This window comes from Trachurus trachurus (genome assembly GCF_905171665.1).
Source record: "Trachurus trachurus genome assembly, chromosome: 14".
NCBI classification, from domain to species: domain Eukaryota; kingdom Metazoa; phylum Chordata; class Actinopteri; order Carangiformes; family Carangidae; genus Trachurus; species Trachurus trachurus.
Window position 1 is genome coordinate 22703220 of NC_139903.1, and position 23507 is coordinate 22726726.

The window sequence follows — 23507 nt, forward strand, 5'->3', positions numbered from 1 at the left end:
TGTTGTGAGATTTCCCTAATTGATCCGATTTGCCCGTTTGAAGTCAGCACTTATTAAGTTTTATGTGGAAGATTTAACTGGGTGGAAGAGAGGATTTTGGAATCAAACAAAATAAACAAGTATGTAAATCAGTGCACCTGAGTGCAGTTAAAAAAAACACAAAAAACAAACGGCATGTTTCAAGCATTTCCTGTTGTTAAACCATTTGGATATCCTATCATCTGCAATCTCTGCCATGTCTCCAGTTGTTTCTGTTGGCTCAGCTCGGCCTGTTTCCTGAGCTGAACTGACTCACATCAGCAATCATGCTTAGCAAACTTCTAGCTGTCTTCTTAAGTAATTGCATCAATAGCAAATCTTCATACTCCATGGAAAATGCAGCCATTGTGGAGATACTTAAAATATTTCAGTCCTGGCTGATTTGGGGGCACCTGTGGCTGCGGGTGGTAAAATGGCAAAGGCAGTTTAAAACCACAGGTCACTGAATTCTGAGGGCAGCAAAAACAAAACTATTGTGGTTTTAATGAAGATGTCTGACAATAACGGGGCTTTTTCCATCATCCTGTTAGCAACTGTTATCTCATTTTGTGCTGTACACTGCATGAGGGAGCGCACATGAGACTTCCCACTTGAGTCTGCGAGCAGCAGGGCATAGTGAGAGGAGTTGGTTACCTCGCTGAGAAGTTAGAGGTGTGCAGCCTGTCGCCTGCAGCTCCTCATCTCACAGCACAATGTTGCTCTTGGTCCATTACTCCCAGCAATATTTCAAACTGCCCCTCTGTCAGAAAACACCAAACAAGCCTGTTGTCTTGTTTTTCAGACGTGTTTTTGATAAAGAATAGGAACTGTCTCTGACAAACACACTGCATTTCCTCAGAATCCTTCATAACTCATAATCCAACTCATGTTTTGCCAGTTAAATGCTTGAATGCATGTGAGGCCGTAGCAGCAGGAAATGTTTGGTTTGCATTAGCAGCAACTTAATAGAGCATTTTTTCCAGATATGTTGCCATAAACACCCGTTTTGAAATACTGCAAAACACTTGAATACTACTGTACTTTTAAGAGTAGTCCATACACTCATTCACTATTATTCAGCCTTCTATGGCCATAAAGTTAAAATTCCTTAAAAGAAAATCTTCCCCTTTTTAATCTTGTTTTCCAAAATATTTTTTGGAAGAAATGTGATTATTCTTTCCAGGGGTATTTTTGCACCAATGCACGGTAGCTTTCACTTTTGAAATTTCAAGCATTTCCAGTTTACACTCTTCCCTCCTTTTTTCTTTGTCACAGTTTTACTACCCAAGTGATCACTGTATTCCCTTCTTTCCACTCAGGCCCTGTGACTCCAGCCTTAATAAACTCAACACTGCCTTTGACAATGTGTGACTTGAAAGCAGGAAATAATGGGCCCTAAACAGTAAATCTTTACAGGTTATTGACCAGGGGAAAGGGAGGGGAGAGTGCATGTGAGAGGGCACCTACCAACTTCTGCCGTGATTTTTTTTCAGCTCAAGTGGCCATTTTGGTTTCCTGTGCAACAAAAAACAAACAGAACAGGAGCAGAAAGACATGTCTACACAGAGGGACAGTGAAAGGTTTTGTAATGCAGTTGCATGAGTTTCCTCAGCATCTGACTAGAATACTTATGCTAACATGAAACTGGGGAATGCATTGTGTGTCCACCACGCGGGTTTTTAATGAGCAGGAGCTTGGTGTCTCTAGTTACACTGGTAAAAGTCCCAGCGACGGCCTTGGCTTTCGCTTTGGTTTTATTCTCCAACACTCGCTGGCAGTCATTTTCCCTGCTGCTGCAGACGAAGAAAATAAAAAAGCAGGGCAACAAGTGATGCCTCTGTGTCTACATTTTCTGCAGTGGCCTTAAACGTCAGCCCACCTAGCACCCCCACCCCACAGGCTGCCAGAATGAGTTTTCCTGCCCCGATCAGCAGCTATCTCATCCCTTCCTCTCTTGAACTATAAATGCATTTACAGCACTGTAAAGAGGATGTCAATTGCTGGATTCCCAGCAGCTGGCTAGGCAACAGTCTGTGGTGGTCACAGAGGTAAGGGTTCAACCGCTGGTCAGAGTCTCAGGTCTGTCTGCGTGTTTGTCTGTCTGTCCCTCTTCCCAGCACACAGAGAATAAGGCTATTATTGTTTGCAAATTAGCTTTATGTGCTATTTGTGGCATGGCCTAATGCTGGTAATGTCAGTCTGTCCAACACTTTGGTCCAGTACAAGATGTTTCAACAATGACTGGGCACATTGCTAAGAAAATTTGGTCTGGACATCCATGGTCCACGAAGGATAAATCAAGACTGTCCTCATTCGACAGAGACAGTATTTGTTGTTTATCAACCACTTCAAGTGACCTGTGTTTAAAAGTTCCTCTCATGTGACTTCTTTTGGCCATGCTGTTGGTGACTCAAATACTTTGACAGTGAACATCCTTGTTTCCCGACAAAGAGTCAGCATTGGTTTCTGTAAAAACATGATCGCAATCTATTCTAAGTCTTAACCAAGTTGCTTTTGTTGCCTAAACTACACCAATCTTTAACCAGAAAGTCAACATATCAGAAAATAATTATGTGTTATCTGACATTTTGGATGACACTGGCAAACCACCGGTTTCGTTGTCATCTCGCAATAGGAACACCAGATCTGCAAACTTTCAGTGGAAAACCATGACAAATTACCTGTTTTGTCAATCACTTTTGTGGGAATTTTGAACAACAAACTTTTTTTAGCCCCAGTACTCAACAGAGTCTTGGCAACTTACTTGTATACGCAACATGCCAAGATCTCTAAATATCAATCATTTCCAAGTATTTCCTTAAAAACGTGTTTACTGCTAACACTCTCTGGACACATCGTACATTGCTATAAAGATCCAGAACAGCTCTGTGTTGCCAGCTTCTGTTTCATGTCAAATTGCTTTGGAAAACTACCGTTGAGTAAAGGAGCTGGTTTGAAGTTTTAGGCAGCAGAAATTCAACAGGAACATTCACTCGCTGTTGAAGACATAAACAAAGCTCAGAGTTGAGCTCCCTAAGAAGAATTAAAAGAGCAAAGCTTAGAAAGAAATGTCAGGGTCTGTAAGATGCTGCCGCAGCTTTTAACAGCGTACTTGCAAGATAATACTGTTGAGAGTACTGTGATCTCTTATTGTCTTGTTCTTAACAGTATTATCTGAGAGAGCTTTTGATGCCGAATGCATTGGAATGCATTATCAATGGACAGAGGGCAGCCTCTCGTATTTTTGCCACTTGTTCTCTGGTTGCTGTTCAATGAATGGGCAGATTATACATTAACGTACTGTATTGCCCCTTTGGGTTATAGGATGTGCTATGAAGCCAACATTTCTATATCAGACTATGCTACATTTAAACAATGCATGCCATTCTACAGCCACATAATCTGCATCTCACTAGCAGGTCGTAAGCCAAGTAAGTGATATTTCTTCTGCCTAACATTCACTACATGTCACTTTCAGTCATCTTAAAATGCCTCTGAGAAGGTTTACTTTAATGCAACAGGCACAGTCACATGTTTAAGTTTCATCCAGCAGAGATCTTTGTGTGCATTGTCAACCAAAAACCCAGCCCTTGATGGCAACAGGATTAACAGGACTCTAGTGCTCATGTACACAGTCCTGCCACAGGAATAAAAACATAAATAAAGCAACACAGTCTGTTTGGGTGGGTAAATATGAGTGCTGTGTGCATTTTCCCATTGTTAACTTAGATTACATTTGGTTGTGAAAGCTGTACGATGCTTTCCCAAACACCAGATTAATTTATTTAGACTCAAAATCAAATTGGTTTAAAGTTTAGCTTAATCTCATCGGGGGCCTCTATCAACAGACTTTGATAGACTCAAACTGCAGTCGGTCATTCATTCATGTCAGAATATATTTCACCAGAAGCCCACCTACCCCTGTCCAACTGAAATCTATTAATACCAGACCCTGAGGCTTGTGAGAAATGGTCCACTTTGGCATTTTAGAGCAGCCTAACTTACTTCCTGTCTCTTCACACCAGGAGAGCCCCGGGTAGTTCCTCTATGCATCTAGCTCTTGTTTCCTTCCTCGCACGTCCTCACACACATCCATGTACACACACTAACACACAAACACACACATCCACCCAAGGCCCTGAAGATATCCTTGCGTCTGTGGCCTGCAGGAGCACAGGGATACATGTCAAAGCCTCATTTTCTCCTCTCTTTTTGAAAGCAGAGGGGGGTTGAAAGCAAAGCTGAAAACACATGGCACCTTTCACCTCTAGGGGTAGCCAGGGAGGAGGGGAGGCCTGGTTTTGGAGAGGGTGGGGGTGTTTTGAAACATTTGGTCAGTGTCTGGCAACAGCAGGGTAATTGCCATTACTGGACAGTGAGGCAGAGCAAACATGGTTGTGTGGTTGTGTCCGTATATACCTGGGAATGATTTAACTTTTTACAGCCTGAATCTTATTTTCTTTATGTTATCATTCTTAGTTACATTTTAAAATCTATTTACAATACCTTCCCTATTTCACTTCCTCATATAGTTTTATGTCAAAGGCAGTGGGACATCGCAAACAATCAGACAACAATCAACTTTTATAACTGGCTTGTGCAACATCTTTTGCCCTAACTTGCAAAGATGCCTAGATGTCTTCTTACCGTTGGTTCCCGCAGGGTAATGCTAACTTGCATTCAGACAACGGGCACCAAATGGTAACCTCACCAAAAATGATCTGCTTCAATAGTTTCAAGAGATTTTACTTAATAACATAAATATCAACCTCACTGTAGCACTAAAGGAAAAGCAAGCGGATTGCCAAATTAATTCAGATTCAACCTATGGGGACAAATTAATGAATGTCTGTGCATAATGGCCTGAAAATTCATCTAGTGTTTTAAAAGACATTCCAGTCAGGACCAAATTGGTAGACTCACTAAGAAAACAACATGAAAAGACATTGAAGTGAATCATAAATAAAAAAAGAAGAAAGAAAAGAAATTGGAGAAATAAGGTGAAACCAAGTGCAGTTAAATAACATAAAAGACAAATGATGCAAAACCAAGCAAAAAATCCTCAAGTAAGAATCAGCATGAGGTCTCTGATAAGAAGAAATAAGACACTGTTATCATATCGCCAGTTGCCTCCAGAGCCCCATGCTAACACTAGGTACCCAATGTAGGGCTGGGCGATATGAGAAAAAATCCTATCACGATAATCTTTTTCATATCAGTCGATATCGATATATATTACGATATGACTCAAGTCACTATTTTTGTGTGAGATTTGAAGATATCAGAAGGTTATTTTTTATTTAAATATTTATTTTCTGTCACAAACTGAACATGCAGATGTAATGATGAACATATAATAAAAGCAATGAGTAGTTTCAGATAAATAAAACTGGTATATATATTTATACAACAGTAATTTGATTGGACAGGAGACATTCCATGAGTGGTGATATACGGGACTTTTACAGACATTATCACTCCACTGTTCAGGCGTTCTTTAACATTACATCATACAGGAGTTAGGTCAGAGCCGCACTCCCCATACAGGAGCTGCTCCATCTCTCTGCTGCCTGCTACTACAGTTATAAACGGACGTGCAAATTAAAACCCGGACCTGACGTGGTCCGTCTAATTAGCGATCATTCTCAGCCTAAACCCGGCTGAAAAAGAAAAAGGAAGAGTAACCGCCGCTGTTAGCGCTTGCTTCGCCAGTGGTCAGTGTTTAGGTCGGCACAGCTGAACAGTGTCGCTCTGGTGTGAGGAGCAGCAGCAGCAGAGCGGCTACGCCGTGACTGCGCTCCCTTTGATGTGTGACGGCGAGCCGCTCCGACTGCCTGCTGTCTCCGCTGTTAAAGTTTAGGTTGTTTACAGTACTGTATCTCGGGGTTAATGTAAACATGACGTACCACGCGTCTTTTCACGGTCACTCGTCCAAGTTCTCCTTCATTTTTTCTTTCGAGGCAACACTCATTCTCTCTCTTTTTTTCCCCCGCATGTCCCGCTGCTGACGCGCACGGCTGTAGCAGCCCAAACATTACCACATGTTGTTGTGTTGTCTTGAATGTCCTCCTGTGCTGTGTCAACCTAACCTGCTGGCTCAGCCATTGGTCCAGCGCGGCGCAACTCTCGTTTTAATTGGCTGTTTGTGTTTTCTGTCAAAAACATGAATGAATGAAAACTATCGACTTTCTATCGACCACGTTTCATATTGCTATTGAGTAAAAGTTATATCGCGATATATATCGTTATCGTTTTATCGCCCAGCCCTAACCCAATGGCACATTAACAGCAATCTGATTATACTTATCTCAAATAAGATAATGGAAAATTACAGTGGTTTAGAAAGCTGTGGAGATAGTTTTAAATGATGCATGTGTATATTTGTGTCCATTCGTGTCAGTGCACACTTTAAACCAGGTTCCTCTGACGTCAAGACAGTTTTGAAAGAGAGGAGAATGGGAGAGAGAGAGAGGTGGAGGAGAGGAAGCGACTGCAGTAAAGGAGGGAGGAGGGATGGATGTGTGGACTGAGATGCCCTCGATCTCCCAGGGGGCAAAAGCTCTGGAAATGGCTCCGTCGTTCAGAGAAAGTAAGGCAAAGGAGAGAGAGAAATAAACAGTACAAGAGAACAGGGAACAGTGAGGGCAGGAAACTGTCTCTGACCTACTGGACAAACAAATTGGTTTGCAGGCAAAATGGATTAAGAGGTTGAGCTGGGCAAAAAAACAAGGGTGACTGATGTTGCAATGTGAGCTCATCCATTCTGAAGTTGAGGGGGGGCTGAATTTAGAGGGTTCATGTGGAAGTGTCTTGTGTATTTTCCTCTGTGTGTGTGTGTGTGTGTGCATGCGAATGCTCAGCAAGTCAATATTTGTCTGCTTTGCCACGTCCCTAGACATCCCATTCGGCGCAACAGACCGTAAAGCTGTCAAATGCGACCTGAATATTCTCTGTCTTCATCTGTTTCCTCCTTTTTCTCTCCCTCCCTCTTCCTCGTGCTCTCTCTCTCTTCCCTTTGATTTCTTTTTCCTCTCCGTCGATAACAATATCATCGGGAGCAAACATGTTCCTGTGCTTTTGATGGCTTGTCTATCCCTCTCTCCCCACCCTCAGAGAAAAGCAAGATTATCTCCTCTTATCTATATTTCTTTGTTTGATCACATCATAAAGTCATTTCTGCTACTCTGAGTCTGCGTGTCTGATATTTGTGAGAACCAGTGTGCGTTTTACTGCATTAGCATCCACGTAGTACATAATGTATGTTCCCTGCACAGCTACTTTGTGTTTGCACAGTACACTTTATTACATTTTATAAAGCCTTGATTGTATTTGTCCCTGAAGTTCTTTCAACACTAGATAGCTACTGTCACTTCCTGCGCCGTTCAGTTCTTGATCATTTGTATCAATATCTCTGAAGCTTAGATCAAATATTGATAAATCAGTAAAGTTATCCACATCTTGAATAAGATTTCAAGAAAGTCATCTTAATTTCCTTCTCAGTCCAAAACAGTTCATGCCATCCAACAAGTTTCTTTATCACTATCTGGTCATTATAAACCAAGCTAGTTAACCCACAGCCGTCATTGTAATGATATAGGTTGTAAGTTTTATAACTGATATTTTTGTTCCAGTCTACTAGCTAATTGCATTAGTTCTTTAGGTCTGTGCAACAAATGTTTTTATGCACAGTTAGTGCCAAAGATTATTATTTTAAACACTGTTACATTTGCTCAAGGCCTAATTTCTTTTACAATGACCCCCTGGGAATGCTACAGTAACTCTACTGCTATTAGTACATTGTTAAAGCCAAATATCAATATTCACAATTTAGAATTAAAAACATGTGATAGTCAAAACGTATGCATTTCTAAAAATGGGGTCCCAACGTCTGTGTTTAAGAAAACTATTAAGATTAATACTACTACTTTTTTGGCCTGTATAGACAGACTTTTAGACTGCATATGAATTGATACTGAACCTAACATTTACAGAAAGTTGAGACACACTTCTGTCCTGGGACACATCCTGAGAATTCTGTCCCCATTGTTTGTGATGTTGAACTCGGCCACCTCCTGCATGTCGCCATTCGTCACACTAAAAAATATTAGCTGAACTCTGTTACTGTTCATGCTCAAACGATTGATTAAAATAACTTAAAATGGGTTTAATTGCATCACATCTCTGTGTGGAAACCCCTATTGATTGTATGTGTGTTGCAAGACATGGTTAATCGTGTGTCTGTAGTTGTGGTGCCTTTTTGCAAACTCATCCTGTGTGTCTGTGTTTGACTGTGTGTGTATATGCATGTGTGAGAGTATGTTTTATTATTTTGAGAGGCAGCCTGGCGCGGGCCCAGTCTTCTCTGAGCCTTGATAAAAACGTGCTGGGAGCGTGGCGGTACACACCTACTTCACTATAGGGTACAGGCAGTACCGTGGTCTGTCCTCTCCAATTGGCAGCCTCTGTGCTGCTGTACCACTGATAAGAGGTTGGTGTAAATAAAACTGTACAGCACAGCTCGTTATAACGCTGAAGGTAGAGTGGGGCAGGGAAGGAGGGAGGGAGGGAATAAGAGAGAGAGAGAGCGTGTGGTGTCTGTACTCATTGTTCTGACAGCATACTGCGTCTCTGTGTGTTCCTGTGAATGTGTGTGTGTATGTACTTGTTTTGCTATTTGCATGTGAACCAGATTGAGTTTTAGATGCTCGGAATAAGGATCTTCTTTTGCTGCTTAATGTGATTATATCGTTGCTTCACTTCTGTTTTAAGATAAACATTAAAGTTATGAATATTGTAAAGACAGTGAAAGTTATGTTTTAGGGTTATGGAAACGAATGGAAGTCCTCACATGTGTAGTAAAGCCAACGCGTGTGTGTGTGTGTGTCTGTGTGTGTCTGTGTGTTTATGGATTTTTGCTGTTTTTTGGTACTGAGAGTACTGTCTTACGTAAGCCATTTATGTAGGCTCAGTGAACAGCCAGGCTATGTTTTTGTTGGTGACTGCGCTTGTCTGCCTCTCTCCCTCTGTCGCACACACACGCATGCACACACACACACACACACACACACACACACACACACACACACACACACACACACACACACACACACACACACACAATTTCACTCTCTAATCTGTCTGCCTCTCTCACTCTCACTCTCTCCTGCCCTGTTTACACTGTTAAAAACCACTGAGTGTGATGTTGGTCGGCCATCGACAGAAACACTGTAATTAGCCTTTTTAATTTCCCATTTAGCCTCCCTGACTCCTGAGAACAGATCATTCAGCCAGTGTAGAAATATATTCATATACAGTAAACAGTGTCCTGTCATGCAGGGACCAATACTGCATAGGGATTAGAGAAAAAACTGAACTGAATCTAAGTTGTGTCAAGTTAATCTTCACATCTTCATTTTTGCAAGTAAGTAAGTAAATTATTATTTATGTAGCATACCTGCATTTCAAAACCTTGGTTACAAAGTGCTTTACAGAAGAATAAAACAAACATTACACCAGGAGACATGGCACATGAAAAACATAAAGTTACTGTAACACAATAATTCAAGCATATTAACACCTAGGGAAAAAAACATAGGGTTTCAGCTTTGACTTATAACGCCCAAGAGAGTTTGCTGACCAGACTCTCAGGGGGGAGTCTGTCCAACAGCCTGGGACTTAGGACAGCAAACGCACACTCCCACTGTGTATTTTTGTGCGAAAATATCACCCAGCCAATTAGAATTTCAGGCTTCAGCAGCTTCTTAGTACTCGTTTAATGTTTACCCAATTCCTGTTGTTGTAAATTAAATAAAGCAACTGTATTCCAGGTCAGTGTGGCCCATGCCTTACAGAGGAAATGTGTAATGGAGATTTTTTTTTTTTTTTTTTTACAAGTGACAGCTTTTTAGGCCAAATAGAAAACCTAGAGCATAAAAGAATATAATCCAAGTTTAACAATAAATTGCACAGTTTCGTTTTGCTGGAGTGAAGACTTTGTCCATATTGTCACCACAGATTCTGGGGAAAACCTTGCAGTTGATAATCTAGACAAATACAAATACAGACAGATAGAAATATGTTACCCCAAACATTCTGGAGCCAGCTTTTTTTTAAACTGTGTTAGCTAAGGATCAAGCTTCAAAAGACAACCATCTTATCATTGGCTAATTTATTCCTTTTTATACATCAGACAAAATTTTGTTCACTCCAAACAAATGTCACTGTTGTATTCACTGGCAACATTTTTGACCAAAAGGACAGTTGATCCTCATGCAATAATTTAGTGAGAGAGAGATAGTCCCCCATCTTTTCATGCTTGTCTTTGTTTCCATTTATAATTTTGCTGATGTAGGATGACGCATTTTAAGAAAGGAATAAGCAACTAAATTCCATAGACTGACTTCAGTGCAGTCATAAATCCCTATTCTTATTGTTATTCATGCCTTTTCTATTATTTGTGCCTTTACTTCTGGTGCCATTTCACTCCCTTTGCTATTGTGGTGCCTTTAACTCATGCGTGTAGCAGTTTGGCCGACTCGGCTTGTTTTAAACGTGCTGTATAAATAAACTAGATTTGATTTGATTTACGTACCGAGCTGTTTGTTTACCATTCTGTGCGTAATGAATTGCACAGACTTGAATGTGGTATTTTATGCATTACAGCAGGCGTATTCTCTTGGAACAGTCGTGCTCTATTGTTGAACCGTTCCTCAATGTGGAAGCTCTTACACTGAATTTTTTTGTGTAATCAATGCTAAATAGTGTCATGCCATCTCATGCAAGCGATGCATGTGAGTCAATTAGACAACCAATGTTGATGACTCCAGTGCAGGAAACAGAAGGTCTTTGCATGACTTTGCTGATTTGTTGAAAAAAACACATGTTCAATTCTCTGTCTGTATTTTCAGCATTGCATTTTCACAGTGACAGGGCCGTGTTTAGTCGGCGAACGTTATTTAGTGTATGTGTTGCAACGGAAAAATGAGGTTCATCAGATTGCGAAACCATACGTTGCCAAAGAAGAAACACAGGGTTTTTTCTTGATCTCCTGTGCAGGATGTAATGTTAAGTGCCCGTATCAACATGGTGGCCTACTTCTTGTGTCGCTATGAGCGACGACGGGCTCTCTAACTCTTATGTTTAATTCTGCGATTGTCTTTGATGAAAGATTCTGTTTAGACTGCAATCCCCAAGGGGTGGGGGGCATCTGTTGCAAACGTAGCATATATGCACTACCTGTGATAGAAAAGTAGGTTGGAACAACAAGTGTCAAGTCTGAGTGCGGGGCATACAGTCATGAAAAATATTTAGTTTTTCACAGGAGGAAGGGAAAAGCAGGACTATCACCCCAAACAAACAAGCCCTTTCTGTTCCTCTGACATATTCTTTTCACTGAGAGGAGCCTCTGAATGGTGGCATTATGAGATCACATCGCCGAACTGGCTGATGTGAGTGCGGCAATGGTGTGTGTGAGAGAGTGTCTGTGTGCGTTCTTGCGCCCAAATACACTTATCACACCCACAAAACCCCCCAAATGGGCACTGAGGTTGCTTTTTCCTGGTCTTCAACCCTGCATCATAACGTAATGATGGTTTGCATTTTCAGCTCAGATTCTATGCAGTCATGGAATGAGTGTAAAAGCAAATGGGACAATGCACCGTTGCGCACCACATTATTTAGGGAAATAGGAGAATGAGCACTCTAGTATGTTTGGAGGGGAAATTACAGGCACAGGAATGCACCATCACTTCCCAGAGAGTCCTGTGTGCACGGTTGGCTAATCCACAATCCTCATCACGTCTTCATGGTGAAATGCTGCCACTGTTGGGGGAAGCCCACAGCAGTTAACTTTAAGTGAAACACTCTTGAATGCCAAGGAAGTGGTTAGAGCACCTCGAATCAACTGGACCTAACAGTAATCACAAGTTTTATTTATAAAGGTTTAGTCGAACAAAAGGTTTCAGGATGGGATTGTGACATTGTTTTAGGCTGACAAGTCTCGTGACTGGAACATAAGGCTGACTCAACCTTTTTTTTCAGTCTGGTTTTAGACTTGGAGAGGTTTCTGACATGAAGTAAATGACTTTTCAAAGCAAAAATCCTTTTGTTAGTTATTTATAATTTTAGAAATAATCCCATTAAAAGGTTTTTGATAAGTTTCATATGTCAGAGGTTTTTAAAAGGCAGCCTGTGTCTTGTTTGTGTTTGAGAACAGTCATTAATGATGCAGATTTGACTTGACTTGGTATTCTGTTTTTAAAACCAGGCCAATTTAAATGCTGTTGTTCCCATACAGTTAACAGAGCCACTAAACCACTTTAAAGAGCAACAATGCTGCAACACTTCAAAAAACAAGTTCATGCAAAGTTACACAATTTGCCTTTTCAGGAAACCAAAGAACCGGATATGAACGTTCTACTGGCACACTACAGGTGCAGTCTAAATTAGGATGATCAAAAACAATGTCTAATCTAGCTTCAAAAATCAGCAAACTGAGCTGGTAACTACTTTTAAAAAGTGGCAATCACAATGTGGGGTCATATAAAGGAAGGTTTTCTTTATCAGGGGGATGCAGGGCCTGTAAAGACAGATCGAGTTTACAGTACGAGACCGTTATTACTTTTTTGCTGCCGGGCTTTGCAGGAAGTTTACTTGATTGGCAGGGAGCCCTCTCTGGGTTGTTCTCTTTTACTGCCCTTTATGAAATAACTGAGCCACAGTGCACTGCAACAACACTTGTGCAATATCTCAAGAGAGGGAAGCGAAAAGGGAAGCGGCCTCAGTGGCATGTGGCACCTGATCACCACCCCATCCCTATCTCCCAACACGCACACACACACACACACACACACACTTAACCGGGTTGTGCAATTTTTATTATGTCAGCTAAAGTCTGAATCTGTGGCAATGTGACACAGGACTCCCCATTAACCGAGTCCACAGGGCATGTCAACCATTTGGAGATTCCATTGTGTTAGTCTCGTTTCTTGTGGTGCAATGAATCATTTTTATTTACTGCACATTAGGTTTTGTGTTCCAGCGTTTCCTGGTGAGCAGCAGGGAGGTGTCACCTATTAATGTTTTGGGTAAATTGAAAATTTTCATAACAAAATCAAAGATGAGGTTCTTTTCAGTCTTTTAAAATAAGCCCCTCCATAGTGTAGCCTGTGTGCAAGGAAAACTCATTTTTAGTGTGCACGTGACAAGAGTATCAGCTGATGTTAAGTGTGTGTCTCCTCTGTCCCGGTTACCCCGTCTTTCCTAACTAACAAGTTCAACCTCTTGCAATCAAAGGGGCCTCAAGATTTATCGCTTTAATTTGGCAGTGAAAATGTCTGATGGCGGCTGTTACCAAGCGGAGGGCCCCTTGTTAGCACTTAGCAGGCTAACTAGAGTGACGGGCATCTGGCTGGGTGGCTGCCTGGCCGTGTGTACCCTGGATTCCTGTGCTCCCACTTTTCCTCCCCCCTTTGCCCCACGGTGACCTCACACAACTTCATTCTCCTTGAAGCAAGGCACCATGCAGGCATTTCCTGACAATTTATGTCCTTGTGCCACAAGCAGGGGCATGCCCTGCACTAAAATCCTATCCCTGGCCCATTTAGCACACGCCTCTTGGCCTCCCAGAAGACTGTTATAATGTTGCACCACTGTCTGTGAGGCGGAGTCATTACTTGCCCGTATAAAGCTGATTTATTACAAATCGCCTATATTTTACAGTACTCTGAGCCATAGACGTGCATGTGTTTTTTCTTAGCTTCCAGGCTTTCATTGGTCTTCATTCTTTTTTTTTTAATGGGATTAGGTTTGCGTAAGACAAATACTGTTTTCCAGGAACACACACATTACCACCTGGAAGCTGCCTGGTGCAATTGCGGTTCGATCTGCCAGCTACTGAGGAAGGCCGTGTGGGGCAGCTGGGGGTTAAGTGCCCCACTCAGGGGCATCTCAGAAGTGGCAGTCATAGAACTGAACTCAACTCGTGACTATATATGCACTACAATGGATTACTTATTTTCAAGAAAGTTTAAATGCAGTGGAAATTGATTATTAATACTTTCTGGAACTCAGTTTCACCCTGTAGCCACATGGAAAGCAGGAAGTCCCCATTACTGTATTAAATCTTGAATACTACAGTACAAGATGTTATAGGAAATGGTCAGCAGTAATGTTAATTATGCAGATTAAGCATGCACTAGCCAGAGGAATTGTTTATCGAAAGTGAAAAGGTTGTATATTTACCTTGAGCATAATTGATAGTCAATGGGTAGGACATGATAGAGTCATGATTGCACTTGTATGGTCATAAAACCGTCCCAGTTGGTTGCTGCAAGGGTAATCAATGAGCTCAAATCAATGGATGGAAGGAATCCAATGCAGGTTAGCAGGGCAACTATAGCACATAAAAATAATAATTGTAGTCAAGCCAGCAATGATGAATCAGGGAGTTAAAGAAGCAACAGAGGGACTATGTGATTAATGCAAATGAGGGACATCAGTGGGTGTGTTGGGGGATTCTGTCTACATCTCCTCGACATGTCTTGTTCTCCAAAGGTTAAGTGGCTGCTTTTGCCAGCTAATTCGGCCATATGCTCATCTGTGCATTTGACACTGGCGCGCCATACGCTCACACTGCAAATTATGCCTCTTGAATATGCAGCCAATTAAGAAGGACATTGCTCAGCGGCTCAGTCTATTTAGTCTAAAGTTGTTACATGGAAATAAATCTTTTGATATCACAGGCGAATCTAGGATGTTCTAGCTTTAAAGGTTGCATTACAGTGGCTTATGATCTTGTCACGCTCACTTGTGCAGCGTACCATCTTTTGCATAACTTGTTGCATAAGCACTCTACTGGCAGGCACACTCTGTCATGTACGGTCCATGTCATTTCTGCTTTTGGTAGGGCTTATTACAGTACAGGCCGTTCCCTAATGTCAGTGCGGTTGCAAAACCACACAAGCCATCTCTCCCTGACTTTTTTTTTTTCTGTCATCTAAGAATCGGCTTCCTGTTTTCATTGTGTTCTGTTTCTCTCTCTGGAGGTGTCGTAACCCAGGAGGCCGTGCCAAGAACAAACCAAGGTCTGGTTGGGAGAGATCACTCTGTGCTTGCACTGGAAACAGACACACAGGCCTGCACACATGCACGCCCTTTTTTGCAGGCACACAGTATCCAGATGTTAAGTGTGTGTGTGTGCGTGTGTGTTCCTGTGTGTGTGTGTGGGTGTGTGGGTGTGTGTGTGTGTTCTGGATGTGTGTGCGTGCTTCTATTTGATGTGTGATGTGTATGGCATGTACAGTGCTTGTTGCCAAGCCATAAAAAGTCATTTGTGTGAGCCTGATCTGATGTGCCCTCCAACGGCTCTTTGTGTGTGTGCATGCCAGACTCCCGCCTCTGCTTTTTATTGTTGTACAAGATTGTACACATTCATAAAGTATAGGTGAACATGGCATTCAAGATCACTGTCCAAGGGTTACATACTTGGATCTGCTCACATAAACAGAAACAAAGTATGATGGGGCAATAATGGAAGAATACCTTGCATTAATTTTCTGGCTTTGAGTCAAAAGCAGGACTGTAGTATCAGTTGTTTATATTAAGCTATAAACTAAAAATGTGTGTTTGGCTCTGCAGTACATGTTAAAAAAAAACATCATTTTTGAAAATCCATTGATCTGGAAGTCAGAGAAATTAGACTTACAGAGTAATAGAGTTAAGAGAATAATATTCTTGTGGACTAAACCCCATTCTTACTGAGTCAGTCACATGAACTGTCAAAAATAATGGACTCTATAATTATCAGTTAGATTTTTGGGGGACAAATTAGTCTACATCAAGCATGAATAGACACAGGGATGACACCTTCTGCCACCATTTGGATATTATGAATTAAAAACATGGATCTGAGTCAGACCAATCTGAAGGCTGATGAAATTGACTCATCAAATTATGAAGCTAAATGTAGAATAAATTATATATTACAATGCTCCCATTAATCAATCAAACACTGAAAAATACTTATCTCTATTCTAAAAAAATGAATGAGTTGAATTTAGACAATACAATATCAGACTTTTTCTTTTGTTTTATTGTGGTTAGAGTTTTTTAAACACCAAGATTTAAGTGTAATATTTTCATCACTGCTTTCTTATGGACAAACTTTGGCTTTTGCATTTCTGTACTGACGTTTCTTGTTACTTATTAGCCCACACACGTGCTGTGACTGTCTGATAAGTGAATATATATCGATATATCTACACTAAGCTAATTTTGTTATTGATTTATTGGTTGTTGAGGTTAAAGATTCACTCCTGTAGGTTGTTGTAGCTACCTGATGGTCAATAAAATCAAACGCTTTCTCCCAGCCACCTTTTCCACTTCAGCTGGAAATTTCAGTGAGTGGATGGATATATTTTGTTATAAAACTACAGAAGTTCAGATTCACTGTGGTGTGAATATTTTTCATGTAATTCATTTTGCTTTCATCTTATCTTTAAGATCCCCCTTTCCTCGCTCCGTTTCTTACTGTTTTTCCAAATCACGTATGTGTGTGTGTATCTAAGTGTGTAATATAGACATGCATTCTCTTGGGTCTTGTTTTGCAGCTGGTGAGAAGGCCATAGTTTGTGACCAGTGTGGCGCCCAGTTCCAGACAGAGGAATCCCTGGAGGCTCACCGACAGATCCACACCGGTATGAACTCACACACAGCCAGACACATCATCATGACATTGTGGACATAAACAAAAAGATTATGAGCTCCTCTGCTGCATCAACATGTTTCTACTGGTTGAATTGCGACAGAAAGATCCACCTGGTTTTGCTGCTTACACATACATTTGTTACAGTAAACAGGCTTTAGATACAGCTTTACACATATTTTGATGAGATGTATTATTTTAAAATGGCAGCAAAAAGGGCAAAGTAGCGAGGTGACCACATATTGTAATCAGAACAGAAAGAACTGAAATCACCATCAGGTCTCTGCTGATTCATACTCACAATCTGCTTGTGTATTTTCACAAATCAGCATGCATGTTGTGGTGTAGCGTGTTGTTGTGGTGGCGCGCTTGTTCAGCCCTCTCTGCCTAACTGGAGCCATGGATTGACACTTAGATAGATAACATCATCTTGGATTAGTCCCACTCGCCCTAAATCAAGACAGACCCAACAGTAATCAACAAACCGGGAAAGCTTGGCAGGCCGATGTTGTTTATCAGTGCTCAGCTATGAAGATGGGAAGACGAGGATGATGTAGGTGCCAAGATGTAAATAGGAAGAAGTAAATCCCCCTTCAACAGATGTGTGATGGCTCAGAACAGTTTCACTGCTTTGGTGATGAACACTTTAATTTGGGAGGGGAAGAATGTCTCAAACTTTCCCCGCTTCGTTATGGAGGTGGTGTGCTTGGGGCAGAGGTATGTACTGGAGGTTTCAGTGTGCATACTGTATGCATGTGTGTTTGAGAGTCCTGGTCCTTTCTCAGTCTTTTGTCTACTGAACAATCTGGACGATCTATGCAGATTCACAATAAATACTTCCCTTAATAACCTGCCACCCAGTTCAGTAGTATAAACAGTACCACTATACCAGCTATCTAAAGCTGGAAAAAAAGAAACAATAAGCAATGGTAAGGTGTAACATGATGATAATAAATACGAGTGGGCCTTGCCCTGCTGTAACTGTTAAAGAGATATCAAGATCAGATTTGGAAAGAGAAGGTGCAAGAGCATAGACTGGTTCATCTTCTGGGGACCATTAATGTACTGTACACATCTGATTTGGTAATCCAGTTATTAGCTTGATTGGTATTTTTGTCCTAAATTAACATTTTGTTGGTGTCAGTGGATGAAAACAAGTGTTATGAGTGGTAGCCTATTAGGTAAAAGTCTTGCAAAGCTGCCCAGCAGATTCTTTGTATTCTCTTTACTTAAGTATTAACTTTGGACTAATAGTGGTGTTGGTAGAAAGGTCAGGGGACCACCAGGCTTTAGCCCCGCCGTCACATGTCTTGGACAATCAGTTGAGGGAAAAGAGTGCTGCTAATGCACATTCAGACCAGAACATGATCCCTGAAATAGCCACACATCATCATTATCATCATTTGTGTTTTGTCCTTCATCTGAAACCATGACCCTCAGGCTGACGATATCAGCTCCCATCGGGCGGCTCCACTTTTTCTTTGCGGCTGCTCAAACCCCCCACATTCCTTTTAAACGTTGGAGTGGGGAAGGTGGGTCGGCGTAGTCGGGATTTCGGAGGTGGGGGTGGAGGGGTCACTCCTGAGGGGCATGCCCTCAGCCAATCAGCACGCCAGAGGTAAAGAAGGGTTAAATGAGGCTAATGATCCAACAGCCATAACAGCGGAAAGGAGCGCTCTAAATATAGGCATTCTAGTCTGGAACGAATGGAAGGGGATGGGGAGGGGGTGGGGGGGCAGCCGCAGCCAGGGCCAGACGTGTCTTCCTGCCAGACAACTGGAGCAGCAGCAGCAGCAGCAGCAGCAGCAGTAATAGTATAGTAGTCATCCATGTGTTCAGCCCCTGTGAGGGATCAGGGTTTGAAAAATGGGCTCTGGTGAAATATGACAAGGCAGTTTCACAGCACGGTCTGATTCTCAGTTTCAGTTTCTCTTTCCGTATGACATCTATGCCGCTGTACACCTACATTATGGTGTACCTGGCTCTGGATTCAAACACTAGACATTTGACATCCGTATTCTGAGGGCATGGCCCATCATTTCTTTATTAATGTTAAAAGAATAATTGCTGTAATTATTGTAACACAAATCAGTAGACGTTATATGTGTTATATATGTGTTTGCATCATTATGGAAGCCAAAGGTCAACTGGCAGACCAATATTTAAGTAACTTATAATTACTATATTCTTGTTTGTTCGCCATCAATTATAATTTTGCATCGATAATCAATATAAGTATGTTTTACAGTTATTTGAATTGCAGTTATACACACTGCTCTAGGCATCAGAAATGAGCAGAGGTTTTCTTTGTACTGCTTTTCCGCTCATTCGTGGCAGACAATGTGTTTATTATTGCCGTGTGTGTGTGTGTGTGTGTGTGTGTGTGTGTGTGTGTGTGTGTGTGTGTGTGTGTGTGTGTGTGTGTGTGTGTGTGTGTGTGTGTGTGTGTGTGTGTGTGTGTGTGTGTGTGTGTGTACATATGGTGACATTCAAAGGTTAAGTATTATTCATGCACTGAGCTCCACAGTGAGAAGAGGGTTGATAGCATTTAGCCAATTGGTCTGTTTCCAGCGGAGAATGACTGATGACATGATGATGAGAGTTGGAGACGTAAACAAACAAGTCCCTTCCTGTGTCTCTCACTCTCAACTTTGCAGAGACTTATTATGAACTTGTCTGTTTTTGTCTGCTCTGTCGTCCAGTTGGCGCTATTGTAACAGCCACACAGCCATGTAGGTCTTCTCCAGTCAGGCAAGTGGACAAATTGGGAGCACGCATCGGAAACGCACAGTGGCGTAGCTGCACATCATGCTGCCATGAACTGTAGGATTGTATTCAGTTAATTTGCCACATGTTGGGCCAGTCTCCCCCAGCTCTGGCCCACTAGGACACTGATTTTGAATATCAAAAAGTGGCAACTGTGGATCATAGACATTTTTCTTCATTAACAATTACTCTCTGTGTGCCCTCTGGGGCACTTTGAGAACTGCAGCTAACAGGTTGTGCCAATCAAGTGAGGTGGTTTGAAAATCAGGATTTATCCTCCCAGAGGAAATGAAATTGGTAGAGTAGTTTCCATGGTCCTAAGAGGATGAACCACTTGGATTGTAACGACCTTGTGCACTTTCTTTATTTAGTCCCTTTTACATCTTAGCCTCTTCGACAGTTTGAAGCCCTTAAGCTCTGAGAAAAGCTTGATTGTTACTATTTTTCATGATATGAAAGCCCCACTTTTGTATCATGGGATGTGATGAATATAGTTCCTCTTGGGCGTCCTAGCAGGGTTTTCAACTTTTATTCTGTGTTGTAGAATGGGTCCTTTTTTTATGTCTAGCAATGTAAATAATGATATCTTCTCAAAATATACAGGGAAAGACAAAACAAAAGAAACATTGTATATAACAGCAGCTCCACTGGACATTTCTGTGTGAAATCAGTTTGAGCTAGAAAGCTTAACAAACATGGATTTATTTATACAGAGACGTCTGTGTGTACAGTACCCAAGACGCAAAACATCAGAGAGGGCGTGCGGTGGGAGCAGGGGGTTACTGTTGGCCATCAAAGCCAGATTTGATCTCTGCCTGCCTCTTGGCAGTGCTTCAGCCCTTGGCTAATGTTCTCTGATGACAATATTTGGCCTCTGAAACTGTGGCTGTTTCTTGCTGCTTTGAATGGGAACTATTGTGGCATCTCCTCTGTCGGCCCGATCAGCTGCTGTCTGACTCAACCTCTGTTTCTTTCTCACTCTGCCTGATATCTCTTGCGTTTAACAGAACTGTGCACACTTAATAGCACCACACACCTCTCGATGTTACTCATCAGCTCATGTATATGGGACGTATAGCGGATGGTTATCCAAAAACCACCGGACAGTTTGGAGGCTGCTGAGGCATTCCTGGAGTTGTCGTCATTCCTATCGGACAAGCTCTTTTGCACGGGGGTGGGGGCGGCTGGTCAGGATGCCAGGGGAACGAGCAGCAAAACATCATGTGGCTGTTTTTACCCTAGTGAACTCGTGCAAATACACATGCACAAACACTCACTGCAAACTATCCCCTACTTTGGCAGTGTTGTGCAACAAATACACGCTCAAATAAATCCAGGCATGCCTGCATGCAGGAGCTGAAGTCACTTGTGAGTTGCATTACATCTACTCACAGCTAATTTTTGTCACATATTTCCCCAAATTGGATGGCATCGCATCAGACACTCTCCCTCTCACTAAAGCGGGACTCGCCTCAGGGCTTTTGTAAGCAAAGAACACAGTCTGTCTGGCTTTCATGGAGCTCTCATCCTTAAAGAATAACACTGCTGTCATTTAGAATTGTAGCCCATTTAGTACTGTCTCTGTCTTGTGTCCTCCAATTGTTATGCAACATATGCACTGAGACTACGACTCATTTTTGCACTCATAGCAGCCTTCCCAGGAAACACAACATGTAAGGCTGTGACTTATACAAAGGATTTCCTGGTGGAGGCTAGCATTTCATCATGTCCCTGTCAGGTGATTGACAGGAGGCTGAGTGTAATGTAATGTGCATACTGATATGAAATTAGTCCAGACTGCGTTTATATTTTAGACATATGATCCATGCAGCAAATGGGGAGCAAGAGGCAAGAGAGCACATAAAAAATAAAATTCTAATACCAGCAGTTATTGCTAAATAAAAGTAGCCCTGATTCAGAAGTGTCATGTAATGACCCTCCGTCATAGCCCTGGATGACCAGCAGAATACACATTTTATGCAATTTATCTAACCTTTTTAGGAAAATTAAAAAAAAAAAAAATACAAGCTTTAGGTTTCAGAAATTAGGCAAGAACACTGATTATAATATGAGTTTGTATTTTCAAATTTCTTTCACTTCCCCAAATGTACCCAGCAATACTACAGTCTTAAACCAGGATTGATATAATCAAAGGCAGGGGCAAGCAAGACCTTTTGCAAAAATATCAAAAACACCTTAAATGAATTTTAATGTGATTTCCTATACATGTATATGTATACATGTTATGTATATGTCGTACTAACAGGCGTACCTCTCCTTAGGGAGCACATGCAGGCACACAGACAGTTTTTTCACTGTCAGCCCTGAGCATCAAATGTACTGTAACTGTTGTATTTTCAGACACTGGCTTTTTGTTCACGGGCCAAAAAAGAGGATTTTACCTCTTCATAAGGCTGCTTTTTCCTTTTTTAAACCAAGGACAAAGAAGTTGGTCTCACAGATTACATGAGCTCTACTATTCAAGAGAAGTTGTGACATTATTTCATAGCTACGTTCAGATCTTTGTGTGTTTGCAAATGAAGACTTAACTTCCCAAGAAGTCAGTGTTTCAGTCATAGAGGTAATTGTCCATTACTGTTGTACACTGTCATTTCCTCTTTGTGATATCAACGATAAGATGTTGCCAGAGCTGTTTTACTGTGGATTCTATCCCAAACCATAATTTCATATTCTGGAAGTGTGTGTCCATTTACACACAGCCACCTTCAACGTGTCATTTTCAGTTTGCATTTCCAGTAAAGCCTCTCCCAGTTGGGCTGCACAAGACTGTTCTGATCTCCGAGCTGCTGTTTTTCTCTCATTCTGTCTTTGGCTCTATACTTCTGCCAGCTATCGTCATCTCTTTTTTTCATTAGATTGTTTTGGTCCCCACCATAATTTATAGCTCTTGTATTTTTATTGGTAAAACCCACCACACTCACATTCCACTTGATTAAACTGGAGCTCGGTGCAGAAAAGCAAAAAGGTCAGAATATGTGCAGAGAAAGTGGCTCATAAACAAAAAAGTAAGCAATAAATTGAAGCTAAAGTAGTTTTTTTTTTTTTACTCTGTCTGCAGATTTAAAAAATGCAGATGTCATTACTGAGGCTTCATGCATTCACAGGATCTGCAGCCTCTACAACTGGCAATGTGTACTGTACATGCACAAGTACACATTTTGTAAATTGCATTGAAATCTGCACATTAATACATTGAACTAAGGCCACGGTCTGTATGAGCAGTCGTCTGTTATTCAACATTAGCTGAGTAGCACTTGAAACGATAGGGGACCGCAATCTCCCATGTGACCTGCGTAGAAATGAGTCTGGAGTCCACAGGCTTTGGAAGAATTTGTTGTCCAACTGTTGGTGTTCCTGTTTATACATGAATCATGTCCATGTGCACACATACACAGCAGTGCCAGAGAAAATCCACATATAATAGGAGGGGGAGGGTGCTCTCTTACTCTATTTTTCTTTCTTTCTCTCTTTATCTCCCTCCGTCCTTTTTTAAAGTCTTGTAATACAGGGAAAATATGCAAACCATGGAGTGGCAATAGTGGGTTTAGCCAGTGGGAACACAGCGTGATTCCAGCAGGCCGCGGCCACAGAGTAAACACTTTCTTTTCTCAAGCCAGAAATAGTTTGGCTGGAGAGAGAGAGAGAGAGCAGCGGAAAAGGAGGGAGGGAGGAAAGGAGGAAAGACAGAAAAGGAGAAAGAGCAAGGGGGGAGGAAGGGAGTACAACAAGGTTATGATGGTCAGAGAAAAGAGCTTGTTATACTGTAGTTGTATTATTTCTTCTCCTCCATGTCTTTTGCAACCTCAAAGTTTTCACACTGCTAACTTAGCAGTCTCTTACCTCCGATACTAAAACAGATAGAAACACACACAAACACACACACACACACACACACACACACACACACACACACACACACACACACACACACACACACACACACACAGTCCAGCCATGTCACTCAAGCAAATTAGGCCAATGGCAGCGCTACACAGGGGTC

The 23507-nt window shown here is 41.6% G+C and overlaps 1 protein-coding gene across 1 annotated transcript in view; it reads left to right on the top strand.

Annotated features, from left to right (window-relative positions):
- The window catches only part of zbtb16a (zinc finger and BTB domain containing 16a), a 142289-nt gene that overhangs the window by 71098 nt on the left and 47684 nt on the right, over positions 1 to 23507 (top strand). Inside the window, exon 4 of the mRNA XM_083987118.1 lies at positions 16626 to 16712. Within this exon, the coding sequence (XP_083843244.1) occupies positions 16626 to 16712 (87 nt within the window). The remainder of the gene's footprint in view (positions 1 to 16625; positions 16713 to 23507) is intronic.